The sequence below is a fragment of the Rhopalosiphum maidis genome, chromosome 2 (assembly GCF_003676215.2).
Source record: "Rhopalosiphum maidis isolate BTI-1 chromosome 2, ASM367621v3, whole genome shotgun sequence".
NCBI lineage: Eukaryota > Metazoa > Arthropoda > Insecta > Hemiptera > Aphididae > Rhopalosiphum > Rhopalosiphum maidis.
The window spans coordinates 78,543,860-78,564,120 of NC_040878.1; the positions used below are offsets into that span (position 1 = coordinate 78,543,860).

At 26.3% G+C, this 20,261-nt stretch overlaps 1 protein-coding gene across 3 annotated transcripts; it reads left to right on the forward strand.

Moving 5' to 3' along the window:
* Positions 1-10,600: 10,600 nt before the first annotated feature.
* Positions 10,601-20,028, forward strand: LOC113552258 (phosphatidylinositol transfer protein alpha isoform). Of its 3 annotated transcripts, XM_026955044.1 has the most exons (11): positions 10,601-10,839; positions 10,930-11,266; positions 12,976-13,006; positions 13,132-13,295; positions 15,672-15,771; positions 16,204-16,281; positions 16,560-16,637; positions 18,054-18,218; positions 18,315-18,436; positions 18,530-18,620; positions 18,683-20,028. In XM_026955044.1, the coding sequence occupies exons 2-11, from the start codon at positions 11,250-11,252 to the stop codon at positions 18,728-18,730; spliced, it is 894 nt and encodes a 297-aa protein (XP_026810845.1). In that variant the 5' UTR covers positions 10,601-10,839; positions 10,930-11,249; the 3' UTR covers positions 18,731-20,028. The 3 variants fall into 3 exon arrangements, with proteins under 3 accessions (XP_026810845.1, XP_026810847.1, XP_026810846.1); XM_026955046.1 differs by lacking the exon at positions 16,204-16,281 and having other exon boundaries at positions 10,604-10,839; XM_026955045.1 differs by lacking the exon at positions 16,560-16,637 and having other exon boundaries at positions 10,613-10,839.
* Positions 20,029-20,261: the final 233 nt, after the last annotated feature.

A 20,261-nucleotide genomic window follows, 5' to 3' on the forward strand; every position in this document is an offset into this window, starting at 1 on the left:
TAATATGGATGAGTGTGTACGTAATTTAAAAACGTAAATATAAATAATTTCATATTTTTTATAGGAAACGGTAAAATGATAAAAGCAATGAAGCATTAAAGCATGTTTCACTAAAGCTGGTTTTACCTATGATGATACAAATGGTACACATGAAATAGAAAAAATGAACGAACACATCAAAGAAAACATAAGTGAAATGAACTTAACCGTAGATGAAAATAATGTAAATGATTTTTTGATAATTGATACAAATTTGGTAACGGAGAGTCAAGAAATACATTCACAAAATGATTGTGAAAGTAATTCATTTGGCGACGAAGAAGAAGTAATGCATGATGAAGTCACAACAATTAATACACACAAAGAAGCATTAATTCAAATAAAAAATCTACATTGGTTTGCTATTGATCAACAAGATGATAATCTTCTTCAATTGGTTTCATCGATCAAACAACATACAGAACAAAAAATAGCAGCAACCGTAACAAAACAAAAAACTCTTCATCATTTTTGGAAATGCTAAATGTTTATATGTAATATTTAATTGTCGTCTTATATGTAGTATGTAATATGTAATAAAAAACCTATATTTTAGTTTAAATTTAATGAATTTTAAGGAATTATATTATGTATTTAAAACAATAAATTGAAAACTATTCTTTGGTATTTCTTATTTATTTGAATTGAATAATCCGGAATTTTTCCGTTTTATTGAATAAAGCGGAAAACTGCTTAATGCGGAATTTTTTGTTGGTCCCATGCGATTCCGCTTTAGACAGTTTTCACTGTATCTAGTAGTCTTATTTATAATTTAATCATTTTTACAAATTATAATATTAATTGATTAATATTACTTACTATATTTTTCGAAATATGAAATTCAAATCATTAAAGCCCTCATATTTTCCATACTCATTAGTCATTATCATGAACCTATTATCACAAGTACAAAAATATCTTCAAGTTTTTTTAAATATGGCCTTTAAGCATAGTTAAAAATTTCAAAATCAGATTTTAAATAACTGATTTATTGAAGTAAAAGGGATGAGCAATGACTAATGAGCATGCTTGCTGAATCACTCTGTATAATATATTATGATTTATTGGACTTGTCATATGGACGATTACATTATATTTATAAGTATCTGATATGGTAATTTATAGGCTGTATTAGTTGAAGAATAATTTCAAAGTGATTCAACGTGACAACGTCTCCATTTATTTTGCAAAAGACCATTTTCTTCCATAAGAATATATTACCTATATTATAATATACTTTATAATATTTTTAAACAAAATTTCATAACTCAGTGTTTTATTCAAACAATGGATGTAATATTTGATATTTTTTGACATAAAATATAATATATAATATCTTAATACATTATATTAATGTATCCCGACAGTAATCGGAGTAAAATAAATAATTCGAGCTACGAACACGAACCAAAGAAAACAAATCGTCCTGATTATTATAACTTAGTACCGAAAAAAAAATCAAATTAAATTATTACTATGCAAAATACCTACATACCTATAGGTAGTTATTGTATTAATGTATCATATAATTTATAGATAACTAAAAAAATATTTCAAATGTATTAATGTATTATTATTACGTATAATTTAGGAATAGTCCTAAAGAGTAAATTGTATAATATTTTATGTCACGATTTATGACATATGGCACTTAACAATTATATAATATATTAAGCCCAGACCCGTGCAGTGTTCGATTAAATCTTGATTTTTTACTAAGACCAAATCTACTCAAGAAATTATCGAAAAAGAAGATACTAATTTTAATATGATGGTATTACGCATGTGTTTTCTCCGTCTTACAAATTTAAAAATGTTGTACAACAAAGTATTGAGTATTTGTAGTTTTTGTGATGTTTATATACATTTATACTTTGAATACTAATGAAAAAATTAAAAAACTGTGGAAAATTATTCTTGATATTTTTTGTTTTCTATAAGAAAGTATTACTATTGCGTAGAACCTTTCAAAGTTAATGCATACATGCATATATCAAAGCTTTAAGGTTTTTTACTCGCAAACAAAAATTATCATACATAAGTCAAAAAAAAAATTAAAAAATATAAAATTTCAAATATCTATAACTAGAACAAAATGAGCTAAAATATTCTGAAATTCGTATTATTTTTATTAAATAATATTATTAATATTTGGTGTTAATTTCAAGCCCTTAGGCTTATTTATTTTTGAATTGCAACAAAAACAAAAATCGTTTTTTTCTGAAACCTGTTTTGTATAAAAATCCTGGATTTCACTAATTTTGATTTTTGATTATTTTTACTTTTGACCCCCTCCCTTTCCATATGTATCAACTATTTCCATTTTCTACCAGAAATCAATTTTTACTCTATTTATGATTTTTATACATCGAAGTACTCCAAAAAATGTTACTTTGGAATAAAGAAATGTAAATGTATGTTGTTATTAAAAAAAAAAAGTAAAAACTAACAACGTTAAAAAATTAGTAAAATGTATTTTTTAATGACTATAAGTTATGTAAAAAAATTTATATTATTTCAAAATTGTTATGGCTTTATAGCACTCCGTATTACAGCCATATAGGTATTATAGTATACGTTCCATTCACAAGAAATTTTGCACTGTAAACATCCTAAACAATATAATAAATATATAATGGCAATAATATATTATTATAGTGATAAGCTCAATATAAATTATCAGGCTGTGCCCCTACTCTTTAAGGGCGTAATTCTGTTTCGGCCGTAACTTTATTATTATAACCACATATTATTATATTAATGTCTCACCTGCAGGCCTGCCTTGAAAAAACCGACTTGCGCACGCCTGCCGTGTATTATATTATACCTACCTAGCTATGACCGATCACCACTGCTCAAGGTTGCTCGATGATAATACAAAATATACAGGATGATTCACTAAGCGTGCTCGCCCCCTTTTTTCAATAATGCAATTATTAAAAATTACATTTTTATGTTTATTATACTTAAAGATTATATTTCAAAATCCTTTAGAATTGTTCGTAGTAGGAACTTAAAAAATGTCTTGTGGAGATCCAAACTTTTATTTTTCAAATTAAAACTTCATTTTTTATTGCAAAGTATTCAGCGAATACATTTTCTGATAAATGAAAATGTTATCAAAAATAAAAATTCGAACAAGTATTTTGAAGTTACCTATTTAACTTGATGTACTAAGAATAATAGATTTTTACTAATTGGTTGGGAAGATATGGGGTTTATGGTATTTGAAGATTTTCGTAACGGATATATTAACTATTAATCCATAAATAATAAATACTATATCCAAAGATCCAATATTACATCTATCTTATATATTTATAAGACTATTTTTAAGAACTATTATCTATATTCTATAGTATAATAACTACTATATAAAATAATATCGAGTTTGGTACATTAAAATATTAAAAAAATATATCAATTCAATAATTTATTTACATCAAAATACTAAAATAGGAAAATTCTCATTTAAAAATAGAAGTTTCCATCGTTACAACACACTTATTTAGAGTACTTTAATACTTAATTTTTTTAATACTCTAACTAGTACGAAAAATTCTTTATGATTCGAAAATATATTCTAAAAATCATAATTTAAAACAATTGATTATTAATTATTAATCGAAAACAGAGTGTAAAGTGGTAAGCATACCTCTATGTGCACTCTGTATATAAAACATATTTTATATTATTAGAGGTAATTGTTACAATTTCTAAGAACAATACATAATTTACGGGAATTATACGAAATTAAAAACATGTTGTTTCATATTATAATATGATATTATATTATTTGGGCAAATAAAACAGGTACTTGTTTTGCGTAATAATCACAGCAATAATAGTTGGAATCACTCGCGCGAGACCACTGTCATATATATTTTTGCAACATTATAATATTATTATTGTATAATAAATCGGATCGCTCATATTGAAAGTAAATTATCGGTTGCACATATAATATTTTTGTGATTCCGGTATGTATAATTATTACCGATTAACTGACGTGAATCATTGTAAGAATATTGTATTTTAATAAAATCTTGTTCAAATAAAACTCAACTCAATATCAAAAATTATGTACAAGCTACAATATTATTACAAAGATAGACAATGATGACAAATTCACTATATGGAGTTAATTAAGCTGAGTAAACATTAACAATACGTTAATAGATTATAGTATATGTATAAGTCTACCATTTATATACAAATATACAATAAATTTTACGCTATATAAATGTTAACTTACTCTCAGCTAGTTCAGTAAGTTTATTGGTTGTCACATGCTGTGATTGTGTAACTTACAAATTGTTTAAATAATAATTTATTAATTAATAATTTATCATTTTAAATTCTGAGCGGAGCGATAAATATATTAATTTTACAATGATGTTTGTTTTTCTTTCTGTCACCACCTCTTGGGAAGTAAAAACACTTTGAACTTCGACTTTGAGGATAGTTTCTGGTAAAAAATTTCATCTAGTAAGTATTTGGGGAAACTCAAAAGTTATCGCAAAGTAAACATGCTTGAAAGAAGTTTTTATCGCCATAAAGTATCTTTCTTTCAATAGGATAAAAATCGAAGTATTTAAAAATATAAATATTATTAGTATACATGAAAATTTCCAATTATATATAATTAATAAATATTTTAATAGATTTATTATCATGCGATAAATTTTGGGTAAACATACTTGATAAATCAGTATATATAAATATAAAGCAGTAGATAAAATTTTTTCTAAGTATATCATATCCTATCAGGTTAAATCATAGAGCTTTATACTGATAAATATACGTACCTATTATAAACTTATAATATAATACTTAGCTCAGATATTAGATACATCATACATTTATATCGAGATTTAGTAAATCTACTCTGTAATTACACTGAAATAAAATAACGTTTTCTTCCTTATAACAATTTTCCAAGTTACACCCGGCCACCCGGGGACCTAGCTATATAGGTATTTTGTATATGCGATATTATTATGATACGTGTATGCGGAAAATTGTTTATATAATATAAAAAAATATTTAAATATTATAACCTCATCCAATTCCTATTTTATACTTAAATGTTTTATTCTAGCGAATATTACAAATAGTCAGTAGACATGTAATAAAAAAAATATTAATAAACTATGGTTTAAGTTATACAATAAAATCTAGTCCACGACTCACGAGTAAATTTATAATTGTATAATAATAATATATATTGACGAATTGTTGGAAATATGACGTTATATGGTATATCATAAATAGTTTATTATAATAGAGAGCTGATAACAACAGTTACATTTACGTAATCCTGAGTACAATACATTAGTACCTATAAAGTGCATAAAAGTGACAAGGTATCTAAAATGTATTCATTGTATGAAAAAATCTATTCTAAGTATAACTTCACATTCACATAACCAAACTCTTTATATCTTTACGAATTACAAGTATAAAAGTATAATCAATAGTGTCTAAAATAGAAGAAAAAGTACGAAATTAAAGTAAATGCATGTCTACCGTGTAGTTTTGAAATTCTGTATAATATAAATATTATTGATTTTAGTTTCTACTGTACTACGTCAATTTTCTTACGATAAAAACGATGATAGTATAAATGCCATAAAAATTACAAACTTTAAATGGCTATAACTTCGAAACTAAGTTTAACTGACAAACTCAGATTTTGCTGTTGTTTTAGAATACCAAACTACATAGTGTAAAAAAAAATATGGCCAATAATGCGAAAATGTATGTGTACCAAATTAGATAATTATATATTTACTGTTGTTTTACATTTATAGATACATAATACTAATATAACAAACAATTCAAAAATTTCTTAATTCAAACGAGAGGATGAGACTAAAAGTGAACGAACAGAAAACCAAATATATTTGTATATCACAAACATAGGCAAATAATTCAGATCTAAAGGTAAATTTATCTTACTTTCGAAAAATTTAATCAATTTATGTACCTTGGAGTAAACATAAATAGTGCAAATATTATGCATGATGAAATAAAAACAGATTAACAAGTACTAACAATAAGTGCTATTTTAGTTCATTAAACTTACTTAAATCAAAAAATCTATCTTACGAATTGAAGAAAATCCTATACACCAGTTACCTTGACCGATCCTAATATATGGGTGTGAAACATGGTCAACCACCAAGGGAAACCCTTAGAGCCTAATTATCTTTAAAAAAATATAAAGAAAAATGTATAGGTAGTCCTCTATATTACGGAGAAACTGAACAATTTGTAAGAAGACATAATAACAAATTACAAAAACTATACAGAAGACCAAATATTCTTTCATATACGAGAAGCAAAAGACTTAAATGGTTAGAACATGTATGGAGGACAGATGGCCAAATTATTATACAGGCACTAGTGGCAGAAATGAGATCAAAAAACCCCCTGGGCAGGCCCAGAATAAGATGGAGGGACTCATGAAGGATCTAAAAAAACTTCAAAAAAGAACTCAGATAGATATGGCGTACAATAGAAAAGAGTGGAATAAGTTTGTGATAGTAGCGTTGGACCTCAATGGTCCCTTAAGCTGTATATATTGATGATGACTAATATACGAAAATCTTCAAAATCTTCTTTGAAAAATTCCTTAGAAAATGAAACCCTAAAATATATTAGTTTATGAAAATATTAGTATATCTATTTAAGTTTTTAGGTTTTCGGATTGATAAACGATAAAAACCGGTCAACATATAGATTTATTGGGCAGGCATTTTGCTCAAGTATGCCCCAAATTTAAGAACTTTATTATTAAATACAGTGATAATTTTTACTGTTTATGTTTATTTTTCTTTAAAATCATTGAATTATGCAATAAAATAATTAAATAATAAAACGCAATGTCTATTACATAATATGTATAAATACATGATTTGTATGATCGTACGACCCCTATTATTTTTAAACTTAACTGGAACAACCTAAGTTATTACAACTAATACAATAATAAATACAAAGTTATAACTAAATTAAATAGAAAGTTAACTAATATTATTTAAGTTTAAATGTTAAAAGATAATTAATTTTTTATCTATAGTTAATGCTCCCTTCCTTATGTGTACATATATAGTGTAACTGTATTTCATGTAGTTAGACGATCTGCTAAATAGTTATGTAAATATATCTTCATTTTCATAATATTACAATCTATTATATTAAACTTTTTGAGGGTGGTTGAAGAAAACCTACAAATATATGTTTATGCCTGCAGTGATTTGAAAACCCTTAGGCGCCACTTTGACATACTTATTTGTACAGAGCTATATGACCTATCTATATATCGATTTAAAATTGAATACCAGTTATATTGCAGATTGCACTGGAAAGGTATAAACATTTTAAAAATTCCAAATAAATTTTAATATGCAATTGTGCGATTAAATCACAACAAATATAAAACATCCAAGATAATTTCTATCAGGTCTTTAACAGCGAATTTAATAAATAATATGTATCAAACATATTTTAGTACGCCTATGTAACTTCTAATATAATATAAGCTGAAATCATTATAAATAATTTTTAAATTCAATGATTTATGTCATCAATATAATTCGATATATAGTATTATAATATGTGTATTTTTTACTAATTACTTTCTGTAGTTATAACACTATGTCTTATTAATAATTATATATTGTTTATTATATAAATACCTATATTATTTCACTGAATTTCAAAGAACAACCCAAAATATACATTTTTTTGAAATCAAAGCTAGAAATTAGAAAGTCGTATATGGTAACCAGATACTTGGCCCGTATTTACGTGCTACTTCTTATTTAATAATGAGTATTCTTAATCATTATAAAGAGATTTATTAACTATTTTCTGGCTATTACATAATATAGTTTCTCTATGCCTAAATAAAATATTTCACGAGTCTCGTCGTGTTTATGCGACAAATCAATTTAATATAATATTATAATAAGCATTTTACAAAAAAAAAAAATAACAATAATTTTTGAAATGTAAAATAGTTATTTTATATTTGTTTTAATTGTATACATCTTAGTATATTACGCATAACAGTCATAAACTCATAACAATACTATGTTATTTGATCAATATCTATATTATAGTTATTTATTTATAAAAAAAAAACTAAAAATCATTAAACAAAAATGAAAATAAATTGTTAGAAAATATTTTTTAACCGGTACAAATATGATAGATTACTAAGTTAGTAAATAAATATATAATTAATTATTAATATCTTATGTAATAAAATATTAATAATATTATACTAAAAAACTTACGTTATTAATGTATTAAAATAACTAGTTATAAAAAAAGTGGTACCAAAAATCTAAAAGTATAGGTATAACTAGGTATTATTTAGTATACCTGTAGCACTGCAGCAGTACCAATAAAACTATACTGCAGATTGCAGGAATCAGGTATATCGGGTTGGTGCTTAATGAGTAGCATAAAAAAAATGAATTTAAATTTTAAATCAATAATCGTGTATACCGAACTGCTATTATATACTTAATGTATTATAAATTTATAATTTTTCGATAAACGATTAAAATATATACTGATTACCGAATTATGTAATTGTTATAAGTTTATTACGTAAAAGTTGCAGAACTCTGTATTAGATGTTATACATAAGTAATGATAGATCTTGGTAGTTTAAATACTCTAAAAATTATCAAAAAGTCACGAAACCTTTATATAGGCACTCAACTACACAAATTATAAGAAAACGACGGTTTAACTTCTAATATTTTCAATACTTCTTTCTTAACTAAATATAATATAAATAAATAATAAAAAACAAAATACCTACCAAACTTATTATCATGCTTCACGCACAATACATAAAAGTATACTATAAATAAATGCGATTGCAATTTATCTCACACTGATCAATAATATAATAGTTATTAGTTGTTACCTATTTATTTAAATCCCAATCAACCACATTCAATCACAATAAAATCGAGACATTTGATACGGTTGAAAAACACTTTAACAGTATTAAAAAAAAATATTATATAAACAATATTTCTTGTTATAATGTTTTTAATTTACATTAAAAATTCATAATATATGCTTTAAAAATCAATAAAATGACTAGAAAATGCTAAAAAAGGAAAAAATTGAAAAATTAAAAACATTTTTAAAAGTTTTATCTTTGAAGAATCTGTGTTGCATAAAATGAACTACCTATGTACTTGGCACTTGCAATGCATTGTCCATAGAGCAGCACCATGGCGGTGCGCAACCTTTTTTGATCCACAAGCCTCAAATTATTTTATTTCGATGAGACCAACCCCCATGCTACTAACATTATGTATTTTAAATCTGAAAAACTATGTTTTGCGAATAAAAATTGTAGACGTTTGGTATAAAACTATAAAATACAACTTATTAGTCAATAGTTTAGTTACCTACAACTACCGTCCCCGCCAGTGATGAGTGATAAAACCCACCCCCGATTTATTGACAATAGTAAGGACTAAGTTCGCAGTCAACATTTTCACCTATCGGCTATCACTGTTACTCCAAGAAATCAATTGGAGACTGGTGTTCAGAGATTCTAGGAATATAAATTCAAGATTTTCAAGGAAGAAGTCTAGAATGAATTGATACGAATAGGTTCAAAATTGAGCGTTAAAGAAAGTCAGTGACATGGAACTCCTTGAACCATATACCAGCGATACGTATCGGATTCTCTACCTATGTGTTACGTAGGATATAATACGTATAGATAGTGTCGAATTTTTCTTTTTGAAAATCTAGCTTTTTTATTATCATCGGGTAATCCAGTGGCGCCGAACTCATATATCTTGCAATAGGTACCTATAGGAGCGGCTTGTTATAAGAATACTAGGAGCGACTACTCCTGCCCCGAAAACGGGGGGGGGGAAATGTTTTAAGTTGAACATGTTTAATCATAATTCATAACAGAATATTGATCGTTCAAGTAAAAAATAAAAAATTGTATCTATATCATAATATGTAAAAGTTAATGAAAAATTTAACTAAAGAGGAATCTAAAAATATTACATTGGTCTTACTAAATTTAGTTGGTGGGGGTAGGTGGGTTGTTTTGAAATTTGCTTGAGTTTTGAAAACTCAAGCCGCCACTGGGTACCTATGTATAAAGCGATCGCTTCACTTCTTAAATGGATTTTCTCATATAAATTAGGTGGGCGGAACAACAATTTTAAATTTCGCTTCACAAAAAAAGTCCGAGTTTGGCGCCAATGGGGCAATCCATTTAAAAAAAATTAAAAAACCTTCGGGCATGCACACACGTCACACGATACGCGCAATGATAATATAATGTTGTATCGCGGAATAAGTTCTTTTTATCCGTGTATTATATTATTATATTTATTATCATTGGCACCGTGTTAAATGTTTAGCGCACCGACAGATGTCGCGGTGCGCCAGCCGATATCGTACAGCCGCCGGACTGCCGGAGAAACAGGTCTGACAATCGATTCGCGTACTGCCAAGACCAGCTACCGTGCCGACTGACCGAGTTTTTTTTTATTTCCCACGTACTCCTGGAAATCTGCTTATCAGCGGCGACAGTTTGGCAACGTATTGCGATTTGCATTATTCACAATCGGTACTCTGGTTGGTTTACTTCTTGACTAGCTATAGCCCATTATAGTCGGCGGCGACAATATTACTTCGTCCGGTTTTGCCCCGCCGAGAATAATTGCTCGAAATCGATATTGTTGATAACGTTTTACCGAGACTTGACGTGAAAGACCCAAAACGCAGCTCGTGGTAGGTACACATCGGACATAACACATAAACCTAATTAGTAATGTCATGTTGTTACTAGAAATTGTTATCGTGATGAATTTTCGTTTTCAGTTGTTTCGCCAAGTCTCAGAGCATCTGACGGCCCGGCGGCCGACGGTCGACACACTCGACACTGAATAACGTTTCTCTTTCTCCGACGGACCAGTGGAACGACGAGCGCGCGCACCGCACCGCCCACACCGCTCCATTCGTACGCACGCACGCACAGCGACACAGTAGCGCACGGAGTACGGGCACACGAGTACACGAGTACAACACGACACAGTCGACACACCACACACAGCCCGAGTGCCCGACAGCCGTCTGTCCGCCGCAGTCGGTGTATTCGCTCGCAAACGCCTGATCGTGCCGACCTCGTCGCCGGACGAAAGATGCTCATCAAAGAGTTGTGAGTATTAAAAAAATCTATCTTGACGACGACGTTTTGTTTGAATGGTCAACGTTTGTAGGGCACACGGTTTCGGATCGATCGTTTGGTGTTTCCCCCTGACGAGTAACGATCGTCATCGTTATTTTAGCGTTATTGTCGCGTCACAAATGCACACGCGTCCGCGATTCGGGTTCACCGTTTAACCCGATCGCAAACCCATATGATCGTAAACGTCCGACGACGACGAGCATAATGATATAATCGGTTTTTACGGTGCGATTATCCCGTGTACCCGACGGGTTTTCGCGATTTTTATCTCGTCTGGCGACCCTTCCGAGCGGGGCGTTTGGACGCTTGCCCCAGACCACCACCGCCTTCCATGCCGTCACTTAGTCACGCCACTAGTATTGTTCCGTTTGTGCTGGGTAGATTAACAAGAAATTCATCATCGACTGTTATCACGGTTTATCGTATTTTTTGAACGCAAATTAAGCGATAAGTACCCATTCCTTAAACTATCGTACCTTTATAGATACTACCTATATACGTTATGTTATAATATATTATACTTTCGTGTACTGTAAGTACATAGGTAGTGCCTATTACAATATTTCCAACTCAATTTTCATAATGAATATTATGTACCTTTATGTAAACTGTTGACTTGATTAAATTATTTTTTGTTCTAAAAATCGTGACAAATAGCATTTTTATGCCATTCATTTTTTTTTAAATTTAAATATTTTAAAATATTAATCACTTACGTCATGTATAATTGTACAAAGAAATAACGCATCTCCCCGTGCATCTCTTGGTTTTGAATTGTCTAGTGAAGAAAGTAATGTGTGACGTGTCAACCTATAATCCATATTAATAATTCTAGATTAATTATAACAGCAGTGACACTATGAATTATTTTTCATTATTTAATTCAATATACAGAGGTAAGGTATATTATTATACCATACAAATCAAACCAGAAATGAGTAAAAGTTTAAGCTCAAAATGTTTTTATTTAATGTATCTGTTAATTATCATAAATACCAATAATATGTTTTGTTTCAAACATTTCAGTTAATCTTTGATTTATTATTAATCATTGTATGGTCCATGATGAATTGATTATTCATAAAAGCTCTTTTATGAATATCATTACAAGACAAATTGCATAGTTTTTTTTTTATTGTTATTTGAATCATTTAATTTATGTTTGGTAAAATACCTACTTATATAATTTTATTCAAACAAATTAATGTAAATTCTTTTACAATTTCAATACTACCTACATTTATTCCTAAGAATTTTAAAGTTATAAAAAAGGTAATTTCTTTTCTTTCAATAGTTTTAATTTATAAATCATTTTTCATGCATCTACTTTGATCCCTTCTGTACAAAAATCATACTAAATCAACTTTATTCATTTTTTATACTATCTACACCTGTACACAATTGTAATTTAAGTATCCATTTAATGCAGTGTTTCTCAACCTTTTTATTATGGCGACACACTATTAAAAATGTTTATACTTTGTGACATACAATAAAAAAAAATAAGAATAATACTTATTAATTTTTGTAAATATAGTGTCAACAATGTTAGTACTTCCGACGACACACTGGTTAAGAAACACTGGGGTTAATGTCTAGTAGTTAAATAACATAATAAGTATCTGTTGTATTGACTTTTACCTATGCCTATTAATTTAAATAAATGTTATTTGTTGCAGCCGTGTGGTACTACCCTTAACAGTTGAAGAGGTTTGTACTCATTACTTATTTTTTCTAAAAAATATTTTTATTTAAGATAATTATAAACTATTACAGTTGTACATTGTATTTTCCCCTTATAGAGTTTTCTTTAAATATTATATTTTTCTTTTTAGTATCAAATTGCTCAACTGTACTCTGTAGCCGAAGCCAGTAAAAATGAAACAGGTGGTGGAGAAGGTATTGAAGTGTTAAAAAATGAACCATTTACCAATTATCCCCTTTTGGGTGGAAAATATTCAGAAGGACAGTATACTTATAAAATTTATCATTTGGCCAGGTAATGAATACAGTAATTACTAATTTATATTAATTATCATTATATGCAAGGTAAATTAATATTTTCCTAATATTCACTTAAAGTTTAGATAAGTACAAATGTTGATAAAATTAGATGGTCCTCTGTATTTTTATGTAATATCATTTGTATAAGGCATATTTATTTTATATATTTTATTTACTTAGAAAACCTGTATAAATGATTCAGGATTTTACAGATTACCTTGTTTATAAATATATATATATATATATGCCCGAGCTAGTTTTTGAATGTTTTCAAAAATGAAACAAGTATTGTACAGCTGGTTTATTAGCTTAACATATCAAGCTTTTATTTAACATTGGATGTAATATGACATTGGATGACATGTTTTTGAAGGCCATTAAACTAGTATCGAGTAAAAATGTATTAAAATATTTCACGTTATTCCAGCCTTGGTGTTTACAATGTTTTAAACTGAATGTTAATACTGTTTGAATTAATTAATATAACTTATAGTTAAAATATATTTCATTAAATAAAAAGTTAAAATTATTTAGTATAGGTCTATAAGTCATTTGCCTATTATGAAATTTAATTGTTACAAATCAAAAACAATAAGTCAGTCTTTATATAGGTATAACTTTTTAACCATTATGCAATTTAATATTTTTTAAAAGCCAAACATAATTAATTGATTGAATTTTGGACACTCGTATTTTGTGATTTTATGTATGAAGGAGAAAGTAATAACGAATCATAAGCATAATATTTAAAAACTAATTTTTATGCCATTAATAATACAATTTCTAATATTTCTTTAACTGCTCCTAAAAAAAATTGACTTTGGTCTTTTTATCAACTTAATTACTTTCTATGAAAAGCCTACAATGATATTTGAAATACATATATATTCCTAAAATAACCTTTTTTGTAATTAAATTTGTTTTTATTTCAAGTGTTAAGGATTGATTAAAAAAAATATATTATTTAAAATATTATATAATTTACGTTTTTGAAGATAGATACCTTCCCTTCCCCCAACTTTAAAATGCTGCTTATGGGGAAACCATGTAGGCATAACTTGCCTTATTAATATTAAAAACCTTGTAGGATTATACAAAACAGAAAAACCTATCATAAGAAAATTTTTAACATTGACACAATATTTTTATTTGTTTGAAGTAATGTTTACATTTTGTTCTAAGTTTATTATAATTTTCTGAGCATAAAACATTTACAGCCTATCGATAATAGTAAATTAATACAAATTGATTATTATGTATTATAGTACCAAATTGACTGGTCAAAAGTCTCTTTTTTGGTTAGAATTTATTTTCATGTATTTATTGGATTAAAATATAGTTATATATTTAGTTAGTTAAAATTATAATTTTTATTTCAATCCTCGAAGAAAAAATATATTCTTATCTTTGCCAAAAAATAGTTTGGCATCCCCCTCCTGTTTCTTATAATTTGCCTATGTAGTATATTATATAACATCAGGTAAGAGTTATGGTAATGCTATAATTATTAATGAACAGTTATCATAATTTTATTCACAAATTATTTTTAGCTTTCTTAAATAATTTAAATGAGTACCTATTTTCAAAACATTTCTAGTTTGCTGTATTTTATTCATGTTTTCCATGTACAATTAATAATAATTCATAATTATTTAATAGGTATTTAATTATTGGTAATTAAAAGAGTTTGTAATTTGGTGCATTATTATCTTGTCATGAAATTATATTAATTTAACTTAGTTGTACAATTTTGGAGCAGTTACTACTTACTATCAATAATTAACATGCCTAACAAGTTTTAATGAAGGTCATTTTCTGCAAATATATTATTGATGGCTATTAATTATAAAAAACTTTCTTCCTGGTTCCTAATTATAATTTTTAGTTTTAAAATCTAAAAAAAAAATTCATTTAAATAGTCAACACTTATCCTATCCTATCATTTACTTAATCTATTAATTATTATACCATAGAATACCACTGTCTATCCAAATAATCTTTTTTTCATAAGCTATATTTATAATTTTTCTATTCAATAACTTAAAATGTATTGTGAGATTGCCAGTTTTTGGACTATCTAAAATACATTTTTATTGAAAAATGTATACAAGTTTAAACTTGTATTGATGTTTTAAATTATATAAAGTAAATTCAGTATAGAATTAGATTTAGTGCAGATAGTATTTTATATAATAATGGTATTTAATTTATAAATTTAAAACTAGTTACCTAATTAATATCAAGAGAATTCCAATTTTAGTATTTTACTCAATATTTATTATATTTAAATATTTAAATATAATATTATAATATTTAGATATTTTTGGTGTGTAGAATAATTGAATTAACAAATTATTATATTATATTTCAGCAAAGTTCCTGGAATGATAAAACTTTTGGCACCTAAAGGAGCATTAGAAGTTCACGAAGAAGCATGGAATGCTTACCCTTACTGCCGAACTGTGATTACAGTAAGCTATTGTTATAACTGACATACATAATATTTTAATTATTTTATTAATACATTTAGGAATTAAAACAATATAAATTGGATTGTTAAAATCTGTTCTCTAAAAATCAATAAATAAGAATTGCCATTTATAATTTTTATTTAATTACACTACAAATGTCTTTTCCCTAAAAACATTCAGGAAAAAATTGTGATTAAGTGTGTGGCAGCATATTTTCAATTTTCAATACTATTAATATTTTTTATTTTTTTGTATGAAGTTATTAGCTAGAAATAATTTATAATGATACTTTTTTGTAACACAACATATTTATACAAGATTTCACTTATTATATCTTTTTGATATTTATGATTTAACCACCCATTTCAGCGTCTATATAATATACAATGTTTACACATGGAATTTTAATTTAAAAGTATATTATTTTTATAGAACCCAAATTATATGAAAGAAAAATTTATGATAACTATAGAATCATTTCACTATGCTGATCGAGGAACCCAAAATAATGTAAGTGAAAGAAACGAGGTTGTTAAGATTAAGGCTATTATGCTCGCTATAATCTATGCAAAGGGATTTTTGTTTTATGTGTGAATTACTGGGTGTTGATGTCATTTCTTCATGCTTGGAAACATAATTACATTACTGAATAAAACAATCCATTATATAATTTTCCATTGTTTTATTATATAATCTAATTAATATACATAACATGTGCCTTAATATATATTTTTAAATAAAACTTACTATAATTGCTTTTTGTTTGGTGGTTTTGCTTGTACGTACAGAATCCAAATTATATGAAAGAAAATTTCAGTATAGTCATTGAATCGTATCACATTGCTGATAGAGGTACACAAGAAAACGTAAGTGATGTGGTCCTTAAAATGTATTAGCGTATAGTACAAAGTACTTTTGTATTTATGAACTTAGAAATCTACACTGTTGTAAAATGCTTAAGCACTTGTTATTTTAATTTGAAATTGGATCTTGTATTGTTATTCAGTAATTATTATTTATCTTTTTGCTTATGTGTATAATTTATTTATAGCTGTATAAAATATAATTTATTATTATTTTGTGTTTTAAATTATATTATTGTGTTTAGCTTAATTTAACAAAATGTTGCTTGTCTCAATTTTAAGACCATCAATATGATATAATAATATGTAATGTATACAAACAATATTTTAATAATTAATTGTTTTAATATAACACATTTTACATTTAATAAACCTTGAAACTATTTTACTTAATCACTAGTTAAAATACATACATGAGCAGTGTTATATAAAATGTTAGTCTAAAAATTAGAAATTACTTTAGTATAAAGTTATTCAATGTTATCTAATCATAAAGGTGTATTAGATTATATAAATACATTAACAATATTACTACTGATCAACTTAATAATTTATTTTTGAAACTAATTTAATTATTAATTACTAAATTGCATGATTTACATTCTAAATCTAATATAATTTTAGTGTTCATGCCATATACAGGGTGATTCTTTTATTGTAAACCACTCATTATTTCAAAAAGTATTCATATTTTTAAAAATATTTTTTTACATTGTTTCAAGTTGTTAAAAAATCCAACGTTCTTTTTAATTATATTTTTAAATATTTTTTAAGTTTTTTACTTTTTTGAACGACAACATAGAATTTTAATCTCATATCCCAAAGTAGAATATTTTTCTAAATATTTTGATACATAAAAATCGAATTTAGGGCGAGTAATTTATGAGTTATAAATATTTAAAGTTTTGATGTGCGTAGTGGAATGGTACAAAGTTACCCCACAAAATGTTTGTCCACTACTCCGCTTGTCTAAACTTTAAATATGTATAGCTCATAAACTACTCGCCCTAAATTCAATATTTATGTATCAAATTACTCAAAAATTTATTCTGCTTTGGAATATGAAATTAAAATTCTATATTATCATTCAAAAAAGTTAAAAACTTAATAAAAAATATAAGGATAAAAAAATATTTAAAAATATAATTTTTTTATTAAAAACGTTGATTTTTTAACAACTTGAAACTATGTCAAAAAATGTTTTCAAAAACATGATTACTTTTTGAAATAATTTGTGGTTTATGATAAAAAAAATCATCCCATATCGTAGAGATATGGCAATTTTATATTAAAATAATATTTGAATGTGTCAGTTCATTGTAACACACTGTATATTATTCAGCTTATAAGATAATATTTTGCTTTACTCATTTGCCATTTTTATTATTTTTTCTAATACATATTTATTATTAAAAACAGGTTCATGAATTATCTCCTGAAAAACTAAAACAGCGAGAAGTACAAATAATTGATATTGGTAATGACTCTATTTCATCTTCAGATTACAAAGAAGATGAAGATCCTAAAAAATTTAAAAGTCAGAAATCTGGAAGAGGTCCTCTCCAAGGAAATTGGATTGAAACAGTATGTTTATTTCTTATTATTTTAACACAAGAACTTTTATTACAACTAAATTTAAATACTGTCTACATTACAAAATACTGTTGTTTATTGTTTTAGGCTAACCCAGTTATGACTTGTTATAAATTGGTATCTGCAGACTTCAAATGGTTTGGGCTGCAAAACCGAGTAGAAAACTTAATTCAAAAATCAGAACGTCGTCTGTTCACTAACTTCCATAGGTATGTTATCTGTTATAAATTGATTAATAGTTCTTAAATATTATAATGTTAATTTTAATTAATTGTGTAAATTAATTTAAAAAAAATTTACAGACAAGTATTTTGTTGGATGGATCGTTGGCATGGGCTTACGTTACAAGATATTCGTGAAATTGAAGAAAAAACTCGAGAAGTATTAGACAGGGTATGTTTGCTTATAAGTAAATAGTTGACAACATTACTAATTATTGATCATTTTAATTGCAGCAACGGAATGAAGGAACTGTTAGAGGCATGAAAGCAGATGCTGATTAAAACATTTTTGAAAGCTAAACAAACCAATCCAAATGCCTAAAATCGTTTTGAAAATTAAACCATATTTATTCTAACACCAACCAAATTGAATAAAAACAAAATAATACCAGATCTAGTAATTTTTATCACTTAGTCTAATTTTAACTTCAATTTTACAAATTATATTATACATTTTATTCTAAAATAACATTCTTACTACAAATATACTCAAAATTGTCACAATATTTCTTAGGAAAATTAGCTCTTTTTAAAAGTACTACGATTATAGGTACTTACCAACATTTATTTTTAAAAATAATTATAACTTTTTGATAATTTATTGATTTATAGAAAGCCAAGTCATTCCACTTTCTATTTATTTTGTTATCCGTTCTTCCTCTTGTGTTTTACTTAATAATTGGTATATGGATTCACAGTGTTTGTGAATATTCATGGTGATTGTATACAAATAATCATAGTCAAAATCAATTTTTAGTTGTCAAAATGATTAATTATCTTAACAAATGTACATTTGTTAAACAAAAAAAAAAAAAAATGTTGCGAAAATTCGGTGATTTAAAATTTAATTAAGTTTTAATTTTATGGTTACCATGTTAAAAAATATATTTAAGCAATACACATGTCTGTGTACAAACATTATTGTAATACCCATTTCAATTTTAATTATTTTCAATATTAATAGTTAATTCACTGAAATGTTTAGTAAAGTTGACAATTTAAAACTTGACAATAATAGCATTACATATATGCGTAAATTATTTGAAAATGTATTAAATAATAATTGTTGAACATTAGACTAGTGAATTTCCATGTCATTGAAGTACAAATTGCAGATATGTAGAATGTATTCTGATTTTTTCAATAATGCAAACTGGATTGTGCGTATCTTACTATTCGTTGGCTATGATATATGTTCAATAGTTTTTTCACCACTTGAAAATTAACTTAACAATAGTAAACTAGTGTATTGTAAAAAAAAACTTAATAGTTTCAATCAATTTTATCGTTAAATTTTTTATCTGAGAATACTCGTAATACATTATTTTGACACGTTATTTATTTTACCAAGTATTACCAAAATGTATTACAAGTAAATTTCAGTTGTACATTGTATAATTATTCATAATAGTTTCTCTATATTGTAATATTACCATTTAAGTTGCATTTATATGTCTTTGTATTCACAATTTTGATAGACGTGAAGTTTGCATATAATACATTTTGTTTTTCTTGCAAGTAACCATTTGCCATAAGTTATAAATGTAAATAGCCAATAATAAAATGTGAGTTGCTTATGAGTTATGACACATTTTATTGGTAATAAATTTGAAAACAAAAAATTATTCTATGACTATTTTCTATAGGACTGTAGTATTCAATATATTATTATTAAACACTGTTGTTGATCGTTTTAAAGTCTAAATTTGTTCAAATTTCTGTTTGAAATCTGTGAAAATGTAAAATGTAAAATATATATCTTGAATAATTATATGAATATTAAACATAAAAATATTATATTAATTCGAAAGTT

Bases quoted from the DNA above. Each gene is read 5' to 3' on its own strand.
- LOC113552258 (XM_026955044.1), top strand. The intron at 13,007-13,131 runs GTTTGTACTCAT...TTTTCTTTTTAG, and splicing joins TACCCTTAACAGTTGAAGAG to TATCAAATTGCTCAACTGTA. The intron at 18,621-18,682 runs GTATGTTTGCTT...TTTTAATTGCAG, and splicing joins CTCGAGAAGTATTAGACAGG to CAACGGAATGAAGGAACTGT.